A 16,611-nucleotide genomic window follows, 5' to 3' on the forward strand; every position below is an offset into this window, starting at 1 on the left:
TAATGGAAACAAAATGAGAAAATTTATTGTAAAATTTTGTATGTTTTTGCACTTGCTTTGCAGATCACCATCGGATGCGTCGAACAGAGAGGATGGAACAAATGGTTCGACGAGGAGTTTGTAGGGAGGTGAACGCAGAGCGTGTGGTAATGCTATAGCATGAATCTGGCAGAACGTGAAACAGAAGTGCAAGCAGTAGTAGACCCATCTCTTTCACGAGAAAAGAAAAAAAACGCCGCTAAGAAGAATTCAAATACAAGGATATGGAACTGCTGTGCGATAGCTTCTTGATGAACTGGGGTAATATCATTTGAAAAATGGAAGCAGAACTTCGATGAACATCTGAACGGCGTGGATAACGTAGACAAGTGAATCAACTCCATTCACTACCACAAGGTATCACCCACCAGTTCATGGTCTACATGGTAAAGATGGGATAAGAAACATGTTTGTTTTTATATCCAATTTACGAAGTACTTATACCGTAAATAAATGACCATAGTATATTGCAAACACTATCAGTTTTGATTATGAATTCCATTGATGCATCTGTTCTCAATGATGCGTTCCTTGAAATTTGAATACGCTAGCTACTGACAACATTTGAGTAAACATTTACCGAGTGCTATTCAATGTTCTACATCAAGTATAAAACATCGCTTCCGACTTTCGCTAACTACCAGTTCCTTTTCAGAATGACATTCATTAAGTATTGTTTTGTAGTTGCATCGGCGTTATGTGTGGTAAGTCTACTCAATACGAATCTTTGTATCTCCTATCTAATTGCAATCTATTTTCTCAGCTCCCTTCTACGCTTGGGGTGCCAATTTTTTGGTTCCCATGGAACTACCTGCTGCCACCCACCAGTACCAGCAGTGGCAACACTGCCACATCCAGTTCTAGCAGCTCTGCAACGACACTTCGACCCATAATGGCCAACATCGCCATCGGAAACCGCCAGAACACCAGCGCCATGATCGACAACGGGACCGTCATCAACGGTCTCACCATCACCCGGGGACGTCGGGACGTTCCGCTGGCAACACTGCCGGATGATTTACCGAGGGCCGGGAGAAGTGATTCCTTTATACAGGTGGGCAACCAGGTGATACGGCTTCCGCAGGGGAATGTTGCCAATCTGACGATCAACATCGTGGACGGAGTGCCGTACGTGTTTGGGAATGCACCGGTGGAAGTTCCGACGGCCGAGAGCGATGCAGGGATGCCAGGAATATTGTCGCGAATTGGGAACTTCTTCGGAGGTCTGCTTGGGCGGAATCCTAGCGTTAATTGACGGATAACTGGAGCTCCGCTGGAGCAGTAAATGTACTGCTCTGCTTGGGCCTTGAATAGTGGACGGTGCTAAATCGAAAAACTCTGCCAGTTTTATGTATGATGTGAGTTGACTGCTAAACTAGAAGACAAGTGCGAAGTGAATACAATTTGAAGAATGTGTTTTTAAAACGACAATATTGGATTAATTGTATATGTATTGGAAATGCATTGATAAAAAATTATTTTAGGATATAATCATTGAAAGATTCTCTATTCTAATTTGAAAACTAGTGTGGAATTAGCTTAAATTTAAATACCCATAAATAAAAACAAAACAAAAATGTTGAAAACCCCTCAAAACGCGCTAAAACGGCTAATGGATAAGGAAACCAGAAAAGAGGTAATCATGTGCCCATGAAAGAATACAACCTATCTGTCTAGCTATAGGTTATCTAGTAGACAAATGACTCATTTGAAACTTCCCAAATAAAATCAGTTAAAAAGATCCGCCTACAATGACTTGGCGACCGTTACAGTCCATAGCCCGATAATTAATTTCAAGTTTAACCAAGAGTAAGTGCTTTCAGTTTTCGGCATTACCACTTGTCTACGAATGGGGATTGATGTTTCAGAGCACTGTTCAATGACTGACACATCACTTGTTTAACACTTCCAACCAGCGGGAACTTCATTCTTCAGCGCGAAAGACACGGTTCGCCGTTTGCTGAATGAGGAAGCAATCGCCATGAATACGTAATTATTGTTATTACATGTGCCAAATTGGGATCTGAGCGGTGGTTTAAACGAGATATTTAAAATCGCTCAATTTGAATACAATTGTAGAGAGAAGTTGTTTCGCCAGCAGAACTTAAACAAAGTATGCAGCAACTTTCTCAAAGTCAAACTAATCGGCGATGCATCGTCTCGACCTTTGGTTAAATGGCAACCTTCGGCAAAGTTGCAAACGCTATTACCAAGAACTGCGTCGGCTGCAATTGCACTAGACGCCACCAATGGCCAGCAGAATGCATGCTTGCATGCAAACATTCAATACCCGCCAATAACAAATACTTACACGCTTGCACTGCACTGTAAAGTACTAGGTGCTTGGAGAATGGTTAATACTCGGTACTCTCTGCCGTCCGCCCGCCCGCCAGTCACTATAGCATTAAGTCGGGAATGAGTTGGTTGAGCTGCTTGTAATTATGTTTAATTTCAATCTTTAGAACCGGTTTCGTTGTTGTCGTCGTCGTCGCTCGTCTAGAGAGGTACCACAACAACCCAGTAGGCAAATATTAGAGTTAATGAGCTCCAGCAGCTTGGTACAAATGACCGTCCTCGCTTCTAGCGGTATTGAGGCTGCGTTAGAAGGTAAGGTAAAGCAAACGAGACGACGACGCGACGGTGGTGAAGTGCCAAGAACTTTCAAACTACTACTGGAGGACTTGAGGACGTTGTTGGTGCTTGGATAAATATTGGTATGGTAAACAGATTTTCTCTATGTGCCGGATGGCTGGATGAGTAAATAGTGATTTCAAGGGTGCTGCTGAAGGAACCTCATGTGAAGAAAAGATCGAGAAAGATGAATCAATTCTGGCTTTTAAATTAGTGAATAGAGTGGCAAAACAATGATGAAGAAATTTGCTGAGTTCGACAAGTTATTCCCTGATCTAAAATCATGAACTAATTTACCTTCCACAACCTTTTTTTTACTTTTGCGAAACTATTTGAAATGCATGTCTTCACAGATCACTTTTAATATATGTTTGATATAACCTTAAACTTATCATTTCAAATCATATGAACAGACTGTACATATTGGATCAATCTCAGAAAGAACTTGGAGAGATCTCAGAATGAACTTCTTGAGAAATCCCAAAAGGAACTCCTTGAGGAATCCAACAAAAAATTCTTGAAAGCATCCCGGAAGTAATTATTGGAGAAATCTCGGTATTTTCAAAGGAGGAATCTCTGAAGAACTCCCAGAAGACTCTTGAAGAAATCCTTAAAGAAAGGAGTGTATTCAGGAAGAAATCAGGATTGAAATTCCCAGAAGGATGAATCTTTGAAGGAACTCTTGGATAAATCCCTGGAACAACTTCCGGTTAACCTTGGAAAGTTTTGGAGGAATCCTAGAAGGAACTTCAGGAGGTATTCGTAAGGGAACTCCTGATGAAATTCTCGAAGCAGTTTCTGGAGGAGTTCGAGAAAGACTCTAAGAAACTTCTTGAAGAATCTCACTAAAAACCACTTGAAAAATCACAGAAGAAACTTTTGAAGAATCCCAGAAGGAACTGCTGGAGGAATTCTCAAAATGGAAATCCTAAGGAACCTCTTGACAAATCCAAGAAGAAACTTCTTGTAGATTCCCAGATTTAATTCCTGGAGAAACACCAGAAGAAACTGCTGGAGTCTTTTTAGGAGAAACTGCTGAGGGTCCCTCGAAGGAACCTCTGCAGAAACCTTAGAAAGAGTTCTTTCTAAGATTTCAGCAGAGGTTCCTTCGAGGGACCCTCAGGAGTTTCCTCTAAAATTACTCCAGCAGTTTCAATCTCTGAAGGCACTCCTGGGGGAATTCCAGAAAAAGCTGAAGAATGAATCTTATAAAGAACTCTGGGAGGAATCTGAGAAGAAACTTCCGTAGGAAAATCAGAAGGAATTTATGGAGGAATTCAGAAGAAACTTCTGAAGGAATGCCTGAAGTAATCATTGTTTTTTACTATCTGAAGTTTTCCCAGTAGCCTATAGCTGTGTATATATGAAAATAAATGAAATAAACGGCAATTTCAAAGTGATGGAGACGCATGGTCATTCCATACAAATATGAGCACAAAAGTTGATATTTAAAAAAAATAAATAAATAAAATTAAGCACAAAAACGACTTGAAGAACATTTCTTTTTTTTTTGATATGTTATAAAATATAAAAATGATAGTCAACGTGGTCCAACATTGCAAAAATCATAAAAAAATGCTATTACAATCATTTTTTAATACTAAAGTTTATTTTATTATATTTTTTCTTAAAACTAGAAATTATAATCTTTTCATTCGTGGAAAAGGTTGCAAATCGGTCAATTGGTTCAAAAGTTATGACAGTTCGAAGATTAAAAAAAAAGTAATATCGTTTTTTGGGACCACTCTATTTTCAAAATGGCCACCCTAGTGGCGAAACAAAAATAAACGGGTTTAATTATTTTGGGTAAAGATCATTCTTACCTAAATTGAGCAATATCGGAGTAGTTTTATTTTCGAGTACATATATTCTTTTTCAATGGAATGGCTATATATGTAATATATATTCCCCTATACCACCCGATGATTCTACATACATTTCAACCAGGTTTTCATATTGTAATTCCTTCCGAGTATCCCAAGAAGGGATCCATCACAAAAATTCTCCTAGAAATTCTACGAGTATATCAAAATTTGTATGACATCCATTCAAGTATTAGTTTCACAATTTCTCCTGGAATTGCTACCGGGATTCTTTCAGAAGTTCATCTCGGCATCAAAAATATTTTCCTTAAGGTCCTGTCAGGGAGCTCTCCATAATTCTTTCAGGGATTCCTCCCGGGATTCTTTCTTTAAGGTGAAACATCAAGAAAGCCCATTGCAATTTTGCATACAAACTTTAGAGGCACAAATCTGACGAACAAAGCATCGAACCAAGTCGCACTTGATTATCCTGGCTTTGCTCACTTGCAAAAAGAGGCAGCTTTTCAAAATCGACCGCATTTGTTTACGAATTTTTAAGATTTGTGCTTTTGAAAACGTGAGTAGGGGTGCAAGTCGGCCATTGTGGCAGCCATATTGGTACTCTCTGAAGTTTCTCCTTAACCCTCTAATACCCAATCCCGCCTTTAGACGGGGTATAGTTTGAGCATTTTTGTAATTTTTGTTTCGTGGAAAATCAATTTTTTTATATTTTTGGCTGATATTTAGGACTGTTTTTTATATCTCAAAATAGTTTTTGGTGTATTATAAAGCGTATTTACATTTTTTGAAAATCATTGAAAAATTGATGTTTTAGTCACCTTTTAGAAGTCATTGTTTATTTTGTATTGAATCGCTACAATTAACATATTTTAATTTTTTCCCAAATCATCCTATCCTTGTTAATTAGTTTAAGGGGATCGATTACACTCTTAAATTATTTTACTTAAAATTACACGGAAAATAAAATTTTCTGTGGAAAAAATTTAAAATAATAATATTTCAACAATAACCATAAAATCTCAAAATATTTTCATCTCAAAAAAATCCGTACCCCAAATAGGCTTCCAGGAAAAATATAAAAGTGTGGGGATGTTAAAAAATAAAAATTAGAAAAATCAAAAACTGAAATTCACGAAATCAAGAATTAAAAAGAATCATCTTTCAAAACATGTTTAAATCGATTTTAGATGACGAAAAATGATATTTAGATCAAAATCAAAAATTTGGGTATTAGAGGGTTAATTTCCTATGGGATTTTCAGGAATTTTCTTTGAAATTTTTTCACGGTTCCTTCTGCGATTTCCCCGGAATTCTTTCCCAGATGGCTCCATTAGTCCTGCCTTGACTTTCTTTAGGAATTTCTTTTGGTATTCCTCCAGAACTGTATCGTGGATTTATTCATAATATTTTTCGGATATTCCGATGGGAATTCCAGCATTCCTTTAGTGATTTTTCCAGATATTCCTTCATGGTTTTTTTCCGGTATGCAGGGATTTCTTCAGTGATTCCTCCTGGGATTTTTTTTAAGATTACTTCCGAGATTGCTTCCGATTTTTTCACGGAATATTTCCTCGGGTTCAGAATAGGATATGTTTTGGGTTTTCTCCCGGGATTCCTTTAGAATTTCCTCTCAGAATTCCAGACATTTCTGCATTAGTTTTTACTGGATTTCTTTTAGGGATTTCTCCCAAAAATCTTTCAGATATTTTTTAAGAGATATTTCCAGGGATTCTTAAAAGATTTCTTTCGGGGTTTCTTCCGACATTTCTTCATTGGTTTCTCTCAGAATTCTTCAAGAGTTCCTCCCGGGACTACTTTCAGCATTCCTTCCAAGATTCCGCTTGATTCTTGAACAATTTTCCCTAGATTCCATCAGATATTCCTCTTTGGATTTCTTTATTGATTTCTCCTGAAACTCTTTTATGGATTTCTTGGGCTTTTTTCCTTGTTTTCCTTCGGCGATTTTCCCCAGGATTTTTTTTCAGGCTTTCCTACATTAAATACCTGGGTTTACTTCAACGATTTCTCTTGAAATTTCTTCAAAGATTTTTCCATGATTCTGTCAAACATTCCTGCATTTCTCCATTCTAGAATATTCCTTAGTGACTTTTTCTTCCAGGAATGCTTGAAGAATTTTTTTCGGGATCTTTGCACAGACTATTCCCGAGATTCCGTCAGTAATTTATCTAGGATTCTTCCTGGGGTTTATCCCAGGATCCCTGGCAGGATTTCGTTTGGTATTCCTACCAGAATTCCTTCACGAATGCCTCCCAGGACCCCTTCATAGATTCTTTCTGGGATTTCTCCGTTAATCCCTTCCACATTCATTCAAGGTTTCTTCACGGGAAACCTTCATGAATTTCACCGGAATTTTCTCAGTGACCTCTCTCGGGATTTCGTCAGAAACTTCTCTTGGATCTTCAAATTGATTCCTTTTGAGATTTTTCCAGGGGTTATTGGTATTCAGAGGTTCAGATGGTTACTCTAAGATCCATTCAGGGACTTCTTTCGAGCTTCCTTCTCGGATGCCTTCAATAAATCCACCCGGAATTCTATTATTGATTTTCCCGGTTTTTCTTTAGGGATTTCTCCAAGCGATTCATTTGGGGATTCCTTCAGGGATTTCTCCTGGATTCTTTTATGTATTCCTTCAGAGATTTCTTCCGTGATTCCTGCATTGATTCTACCCGAATTTTCTTTAGAGATTTCACCCAAGATTTAGCTCTTTTTTTGATTATTGGAATTATTTTGATTATTTTTTAATGATTTCTCCAGGAATCATTTTTTCTCCTGCCATTCCTTCAGAGATTCCTTCCGGGATGCTTCCAGGGATTCCTCCACTCCAAATTTATCCCAGGTACTTCTCTTGGAATTCTTTCAAGGATTATTCCAGGATTCTTTCATTGATTGCTCCCAGGATTCCTTCTAGGTTTAACAAATATATTTGAAGATTTAACCCTTCAGAACGCGCGCTGTTGTAAAAAGTACAACACTACCAAAAAACCTCGCTCGTCGTATACAGCGCGAGTGTGGTGCACTTTCGGTTGCTTGATGGCGCGCGTCCTGAAAGGTTAAATTTTGAGACACCTTCGATATTAACGTGTTATTGAGGTGAGCGTTTAACAAAATTCAAGGTGATGCCATGCGTAGTTCCATAGGAGTTCAAAGAGGCTTAAAACGCTTCTGGGAGTTTCAGAGAAGTGCTCGGAGCATCAGAGCACATCAGAGTTTTCCACAAGAACTTAAGAAAGTTTCTGATGTATTTTAAGATGTTCCAGAAGGTTTCATAAATCCCTCAGTCAATTCACCATTGCGTGCTGCTAACACAGTGCGTGTGTAAAACTGACTTGCTCTATATTGGCTGTATAAAAGCCCTATAAGGTCAAATAGGCGAAAATACTGCTAATGATTTCGTGTGATGTGATATGACATGTACGCGCCCAATGCGTACAGAACAGAGAAGTGCCATCCATTCAACCTCAGTGACGTGCCCCCAACGAGGCGCTTTCTAACTCAATGCGCTCCGTATAGGTGGAGCCTACTTTCCTAATTTTCCTTTCTTCCTCATTCGGTGTCACTTCCGGCATCCGGTGGTAAGTAAGGCACTACGGTTTCGACGGCTAGCTGAATCAGGTGTTTCGGCATTCGAGGAGTGGTCCTTCGGCGGAGAGAACGACGCGCTGGTGGCAGTGAAGTTCACTGCTGTCGGCACTTCATCGACGTTGGCTGGCGACCGGGGCGAGCACGGTCGTCGGTATCTGGTGGCTGGTGGTTGCAATAAGCGCAGCTGTCAGCATTGATTGTCGGTGGCTTGGGTAAGTCGTTGGTGCTGCAATATCAGGTGAGTGCAACGAACCCAACTCCAGTGAGTGTGTACCTAACATGACATTTCAAGCAGTTTCAATGGAATTCAAGTGGTTTTTTGGGACTTCAGTAAGGTTTTATGGAAGTCTCCAGGGGTCTCCGGGTGTCTCTGGGGGTTCCAGGGGATATCTGAGAGCCTCCAAGACGTATCAGTAGATATCTGAGGTTTTCAGAGGATTTCGCTGGAGTTTAAGTTAATCTACGGGAATTTCAGAAGTTTTCCTGGACATTTAAAGACGTTCAAAGAAGCTATGAGAGATTAAAGGGGTATTAGGTATCATTTGGTCGGCTCCAGAGGCATGTACTCCTCCATGAAATGTTCAAGGGGACTTCAGGAGGTTTCAGTAAAGCTTAAATGAAGTCTACCAGAGTATCAGTGGGACTACTGAGAGAGTTTTAATAAGTTCCAGCGAGTTTTGACAGTTTTAGAGGGTATTGGTAGAGTATACGGGAACTTAACCGGGGTCGTAGAGGGTATTTCGAGGCGTTTCAAGTGATTCTGAGAAATTCAAGGCGTTTGGGTAGAACTTTAGGGAAGTCTACAGGAGCCTTCGTGTTTTTAAGGGGTTTCAAGACGTTTCACGGCATTTCAGTTGATTATTGGTTCTTTCAGGGCGATGGATAGTGCTTCGGGGGGTTTCAGGGGTCTTCATTAGAGTTTAACGGAAGTCTATGACGATCTTATGGGTATCTTTCTGAGGGATTTCATTTGGTTTTAATGGGTTGCAGGAGGGCTTGAAGTGGTTTCTTGGGGCTTAAGTATTGTTTAAGAGAGTTTAATGTAAGTTTACGGAGGCCTTATGGGTATCCAATCGGTTTCAAGAAATTTCAGTGTATTATAAGATGAGAGCACGAAACTTAATCTTGATACACTTGAGAGATCACTAATTACGCTTGCAAATCCAAGGACCTGTACTCAAGGGAGTTCTTGGATAACCTAAGCCGTTTTTCTGCTCCAACTAGAACTTAAAATATACGTCCATCATCTCCCCAGCCAGTTTTCATTGAACTATTTAAACTTCACTTTAAGTCCACCAAATGCTTTAAATACAAATAAATGTTGTTAAGCTAAGGTTGGCTTATTGGAATATCATTTTATTTAAAGCAGTTTGCAGAATATTATCCAAGGTATTTGTAGACATTCTTATAAAAATGTCTATTTTCAAAGAAATGTTTAGATCAATCAACGATTAAAAACGATCAAATCTGACTATACATGTCAATGCACAATGGTCCACGAAACAGATTTACGAGGAAAGATGCATTCAGCGCCTTCAAATAGTTTTCTAGATTAATATGGTCTTCTACAAAGTTGTTCCTAAAAATAAGGCCCTCTTTTCAATATACATGAAAGTTAGGGTGGTCCATATTTTCAAACAAATTGGGACTCAAACTTTTTTATTTGCAAGAATAACTATATACATTCTTCGGGAAAGTTGTAGATCTATCAATTTTGAGCAAACTCGCTGAAGACAAATTTTATGTAGCTTTAAAATTGACCGATCTAGAGATATTTTTCTGAATAAGCTTAGGGTGGTTCAAGAAAAATCGGTTTTCTGGCGTTAATCTTTTCAGTTTCGATTTTTCATCAAAGTCGCCCAAGAAACACTTGTAGACGCGTCGTTTGCGTCTTTTTTGTTTCAAATTTCTCGTCAAAGTCACCTAAGAACCACTTTTAGAGCTTTCAAAAACGCGCATTTTCGTGCGCTGAAAATGTTGCTACGTCATTCCGTTCAAAAGATAAGGTACACCGGGGCAAGTTGAAACGGGTGGGGCAAGATGAAACACGAAGTTTTGGAATAGATTTCAATACAATTTGGAAATTTTTCTTTCGCCAAAAGATTACTTGAATAAAAAACTATGTGTTAAGGCGTTTAAGATGTTCACCATCATTGGATAACAACATGTAAACCCGCTGTTTCATCTTGCCCCACTTGTTTCAACTTGCCCCGGTGTACCTTATTGATGATTTTCTAGAAAAAATATGCACTTTTCAAGTATTTTTCACTTGAGTTACAAAAATAACACCTCTCTAGTTTTTTGATATGTTTTATAACAACATTTCTTCTTTTGAATGCGGGCAAAAGATATTTTTTATGTTTGCCCCAACCCGTCATTTTGGTAATTTATTTATTTACATTTTTGGTAATTTATTTATTTATTTAAATACTTCCAACTGATCTTTTCGATCTCATTGAAATCTTATAATCTAAAATTTTACATAACAAATCCTTATGCACAGAAACAGGCCACACTAATAATCAGAGACAAGATCAAACATATTTTAGCATAACATAACAAAGCATACTTTTACGTTTTTCACACACATAAAATGAAACATTTTCTAAAGAAACACTTAAACATATTTGATATATAACGCAAACTAAATGAACTCTATAACCTTATCCGTTGTATGTATGCCATGAAAAACTGTGATTTATAAACTCGCGGTATTTTACACCTTTAGGCCATGTAGAAGGTTTCATTGCTAACGGCTTCAATCGACTATCCACAGTTACTTTGAAAGAAACATAGTCTAATTCATTTAATTTTCTTCCTTTCGGTACCAGCATCTTAACATTAATTTTATCTGATTCGTTGGTTTTGAGACATTTACGCACAAGTTGGTCTATATCACCCACAGTGGTATGAATCGAAATATTCGTGATAAACACAGAAAAAGTTTCTCCACACTCGGCTTGAGTTGAGCAAGCAGCTTGGTCGACAGTTGTATTCGGCATTTCAGGCACATCGTTATGATCACTTTTGGTTCCATTGAAAAGGCATCCTTGATTCGGCAGCACAGGAGTTGAGTGTACCACTTTATCTTGTTCGTGGTGTACATCTTCGGGGAGGACCATGGAGAGCGTTTCAATGATTTCGGCAACTTTGAGTTTCAGCTCAGCAATATCGGTTTCAAAAGTAGTTGGATTCCCGGACGAATGATCGTGTTGCTCTGTATTGTCGTCATTGGTGTCACGAGTATTGCAGTAGTGCTCAAGACAACCATCACACATCCACAATACATTTTTAGCAAAGAGTGCAGACACAGTTGCGTCTGCTAGTTCTACACAAGCAGCATGATATCGCTTTGCGCATCTGCCTTCGCATATAGTATAGCGTTCATTGTCACGGTCGATAATGTGCGAACACTTATTGCACACTATTGTTTTAGCTCGAATGTGCGACATATTGAGCTTCGGTGACTACGTCGGATAAATTCAAAGCTGGTTTAATTACACTTCCCGGTGGTTAAACGTGTCAGAACTATGTGCAACAGATTAAGGGGATGCGAATGTTACTACACAACGGAGGCAACAATTTTATGCGTTATCATTCACAAAAAAAAAATCGTTGAAACTTTCAGCACGCAAAAACAAACCGTATCAATAGCGATCAAGCACACAAATACTGTCATAACACCTTTTTAAAAAACTAAGATTTTTTTAAGAAACCCCCTGTAACTTTTGAACCAAAAGAGATAACGACCATCTCAGCGCACGAAACGACGCGTCTTCAAATGCTCTACAAGTGTTTCTTGGGCGACTTTGATGAAAAATCGAAACAAAAAAAGTTAACGCCAGAAAACCAGTTTTTATTGAACCACCCTAAGCTTATTCAGAAAAATACCTCTAGATCGGTCAATTTTAAAGATACATAAAAAGTGTCTTCAGCAAACTTGCTCAAAATTGATAGATCTACAACTTTCCCGAAAAATGTATATAGTTATTCTTGCAAATGAAAAAGTTGGGTTACCAATTTCTTTGAAAATATGGGCCACCCTAATTTTCATGCACATTGGAAAGAGGGCCTTATTATTAGGGACAACTTTGTAGAAGACTATATTTGTCTAAAACTCATTTGAAGACGTTGAATGCATCTTTCCTCGTAAATCTGGTTCGTGGACCACTGTGCAATGGTTGCTCCTCCGTGATTGATCTGAGCTGGTACCAATTGCACTGAGATCGAAATGAATAAGTGCTGGGACACTCCACTTATTCTTAAAGTACAATTTAAGCAGCTCGTGCATGTTTGATCAATAACGGCGCCGGCCACGTCCTTATAGTCAGTTGGGAAGGGAAAGGAATGTTAGTGTGTTGGTTGTTGCTACTAAAGACCGAGAGCACCTCTGCATCCCTACAACCAGCACGGACTGGGGTATTTGTTAGACGGAAAGGATGGGAGATCTGGGAGTCACCGTTGGGTCGGTGATGCGATCCATAGATACGGGGATATTTATAGTGTTCGTAAGGAGATAGATTGTGTGGTGATTACAATGAAGGACAAGCGGCATAGTTCGCTTTGGTTGCATAATTTGCAGGCGTTATATACACTGTGCTGTAGAATTTGAAAGGAAGGGAAACGTTTCTGGTTCTAGCGATAGCTATGAACATATGAATATACATGAGTTATATATGTAGAGAAAAGAGAGAGAGAGAAAGTGGTTAGAAAGATACAAAGTAGGATGAAAGGGACGGGCCAGGGATTGAACCCAAGCCCTTCTGCATACGAATCAGAAGCGGTAGCCACTAGACCACCAAGCCCGTCAAATAAATGTTTAGAAAAAAAATCTTATAGTATAGCTGAAGAAACTTGCAACGGGTATTCCAGGAAAATTTTAACAGCGTTCCTAGATAAACCCTAACGAAGACTTTCCTATTTTTTTTTTCTTTCTGGGATTCTTTATCGAATTCAAGTTGAAATTGTGGACAAACTTTTGAGTAGAATGAAATCTCTCAAAAACGTAAAATTATTATTTTTTAATTCTCAACCACTTTTAAAAATGTTGACTCCGAGCCCACACCATGGGCGCTCCTATGATCTGTGGCATAGTTTGTTAAAGCGCCGGTCTAGCGAATACAGAGTAGCGGGTTCAAATCCCATCAGAACGCGATTTTTTTATACAATTTATCTCTCAATTTGCTAATTACACAGTTTTTTTTATAATTCTGACAGAAAAATCAACACGTTGTCATCTGAAGCGATGAATCATTCAAAAATGTCCATGAATGCAAAAAATCAAACAACAAACTATGACAGTGACGAACCTTATAATATTTGATCACATGAGGGCATTGAATAAATGTTGAGTATTAACAAGAGTTGAATACTGCTTTTTATTTATAACTTTTGATAAGGAACAAGCTCACCAATCCATACCTAAGAACGACACTATACTACATAGAATGGCGACAAAAAATGGGAATAAAAATTATTACGAAACAATAATGGAGCACTACAAAAGTACACCGTATTGTAGTGGAACCTTACAAATGTGTAATGAGCTAGGACATCACATACGAACATACACAACACATAACAGAAATTTTGCCCTGTTACCCTAGTGGATAATAATTTCCGAACCCAGGATGATGAGGTTTCATAATTGTTGTTGGTCCATCAGTCAAATCCTGTATTTGTATTTTTCCTGGCTGTTTGCCTTTTGTTTGCGGCATTAGTTGTTTTCATAGCTTGAGTTTTGTCTAGGAATTTCTTATCCTAAGGGGGCAACCTGATTCAAATTTTAATACGAGACATTACTATTTTGATGTTCCTGTTAGGGAACGATTCACTTATTTGATACTTGATTTTTGCCCGAAATGATCTAAATGTAGGCCATCAAAAATTAGATTGCTCCGATCCCATGGTGCTCTTTTACTCCAGAGCACTATAAATGTAAATTAAACTTAGGAACATGTTTAAGTTAAAATAGCACATTCAACACAAAAATAAAACTTGTAATTCAACCCTACAATAGGTGTTAGCATGTTAGGTTACTGAGTGCAAACTTCTCAAATGGTGATAGAAGACCATAAATGGTGAAAAAAAAAATGTTCTACGCATATGGTCAAATCTCAACCGTTACGTAGTTATTGAACTTCCTATGTTTTTGCTTCTTGTTGCCTTAACAGGCTTTAACTTGAAAATGGTGAAAATTATCGCAGTTTTTTACCCTTATTCGAAAGATTATTGAATTTTCTATCAAATGGCATCTTTGAAACAATTGGTTTAGTTGGAAAACTAAGTTTTCTAGAGCAAACAGATCATAAATTTGCGCTTTTTGCCGCACATTTAAATCAAAATTGCAAGTAACGATTACAGCTAGAAGTTTGGCATCAAAGAACGAATTGTAGAGTGGAACTGGGGCCACAACTTTGTTAAAAAAAGATTTTTAATTTATTACGCATGTTTCAAAGATAATTGACATAACCAAATTAAAACACACTATTTTTAACTATTTGCTCTAGAAAACTTAGTTACTTAACTAAACCAATCGATTCAAAGATGCCATTTGATAGAAAATTCGATAATCTTTCGAATAAGGGTAAAAAAGTTGCGATAAATTTGACCATTTTAAAGTTATTGCCAGTTAAGGCAATAATAATCAAAAACATGAAAAGTTCAATAACTACGTAACGGTTGAGATTTAATCATGCGTAGAACATTTTTTTCACCTCTATCACCCTTTAAAAAGTTTGCATTCATGAACCTAATACCCTGTATATTGCGCCTGCGGCTGCATGAGTATTTTTTCCATTAGTCGGTATAAATTCCTTCTAGTATCCCGAAACAAAACTGAAGAAGCTGAAGAAGGAATAAATTCCATTGGAATCTTGGAACCAGCGAAAAAAAGAATAATTATTATTATTGAAATGTAGTTATTTTATACAATCGATTGAAACTGTATGTACTAAATCATTTGACTATATTGCTGAAGAGGCTACCCATACCCACTGTTTCATGTTTGTGTTGGTCTATTAGCGACTCACCTGAAAGGAAAAAAAGAAGGGAAAACGGCATTAGAATAATATCAATGAAGTCTTAATTAATTTATTCAATTGATTGAGCTTGAGCTTGATTGATTGCCCATAGATGCTATTACACTCACACAAGGAACCAGTAAGACAGCTGTTTGAGAGTAGGCTTCAGTGTGTGAGTCTTCTATTTTGAGACGAGATTGACGTCTGCTACGTCAAGTCGATTCTCAACGTGGGGCAGGTAAGAAAGTGATACAATCTCTCACCCATGGCAGACCGTATTTACCATTGCGTCTGCACAAGTTCATGCGGATGTCGAAGTTAATTTGGACATGGTTTTGTGGCAGAAGGTTCACGTTTGGTGCGTGGATGCAAGACGTAAAGTGATTGGTTGATTGTTTTCCAGGTAGTGCGTCAAAGTCTACAGATTGCATAACTTGTAAAAGTAATAATAAAGGGACGGGCAGCACATTCTGCATACAAATCAGAGACGGTAGTGACTAGACGGCATTTTATAAATTTAGAAATATTAGTAGTACAGTGAAACACAACTTTGTGTAATACAAGTTGTTACAACATCAAGCGGTTCTGATGGAACGCTTTTCCATAAACGATACTACATAGCTCATGGAAGCATGTTAGCAAAAGTGTGTTTTTCTGGCGTCGTATGATCTCCATATGTTTAACAATTATCTCAGAACTACCACAACTTTGAATAGTATAAATATCAATAGCATGGTTCATCGACTCATCCACTCCAAACAGAGGAAACTCTCCAGCCGAGAAGCTAGCACACTATCGCTGCTGTAAGCAAATTTACCGATGGCAAACATTGGCCCTTTCTACCAACTGAAGACGGAGCCATCGTCTACTCTATCTACGTGAAACACGTTTATACTTATTTTGATTTCACGTACTCGTACCTCTCAACAGAGCTTCCCTTCTTGCCTAGCCGACTTGTTGTGATTATACAACAGCAGCCAGCAGTTTCAGCGTGTTGCAATCTCCTTATGTCGTTCTTCACCTAGCACTAGTGTTCGTCGGTAGAGTAGTCTACGACAACGATTGGTTTTACTAGATCTTTGCACTTTTTCTTGGGGTATGAAACGAACAGCTGCATCTAGCATAGGTATAATACTTTCTATCCCAGAGCAAGTAAGCGAGCAAACAAACAAACAAACAATCAAACACCACCGTCTTGGCGTCGTGACAAACGTGAGGAACCTCAGAAGGAGATAGATATGCCTGTTTCCCATCGATGCAAGCGGGTTGATGTTGTTACCTATATTTCGCTCTTCTTAATATTACTCTCTAGACGCGATGAGGTTTTCGTTATTCAAACAAGGTTTGGGAAGAATGTGTGGCGATGAGACAATCAAGTAGTAAAACAAAGAAGAAAAAGAAGAAAGTAGCGATCACTTGATAGTAGCTTAATATCTATAGTCTATTTTGTCTCATCTCAGTGAGATTTTTAGCATTAGTTTTATGACACGAAA

At 38.2% G+C, this 16,611-nt stretch overlaps 2 protein-coding genes across 2 annotated transcripts in view; one reads left to right on the forward strand and one right to left on the reverse strand.

The window, feature by feature from the left end:
- LOC109413762 (protein fem-1 homolog CG6966) overlaps positions 1-16,611 on the reverse strand; it is a 275,206-nt gene that overhangs the window by 128,389 nt on the left and 130,206 nt on the right. The gene's annotated exons all lie outside the window — the stretch shown is intronic.
- LOC115265614 (uncharacterized) lies at positions 932-1,616 on the forward strand (the record flags this gene model as incomplete). The annotated part of the gene is given in 1 exon segment (XM_062859913.1): positions 932-1,616. A coding segment is annotated over 1 exon segment (363 nt), but the record flags the coding sequence as incomplete, so codon positions are not given.

The sequence above is a fragment of the Aedes albopictus genome, chromosome 3 (assembly GCF_035046485.1).
Source record: "Aedes albopictus strain Foshan chromosome 3, AalbF5, whole genome shotgun sequence".
In the NCBI taxonomy this organism is placed as follows: Eukaryota; Metazoa; Arthropoda; class Insecta; order Diptera; family Culicidae; genus Aedes; species Aedes albopictus.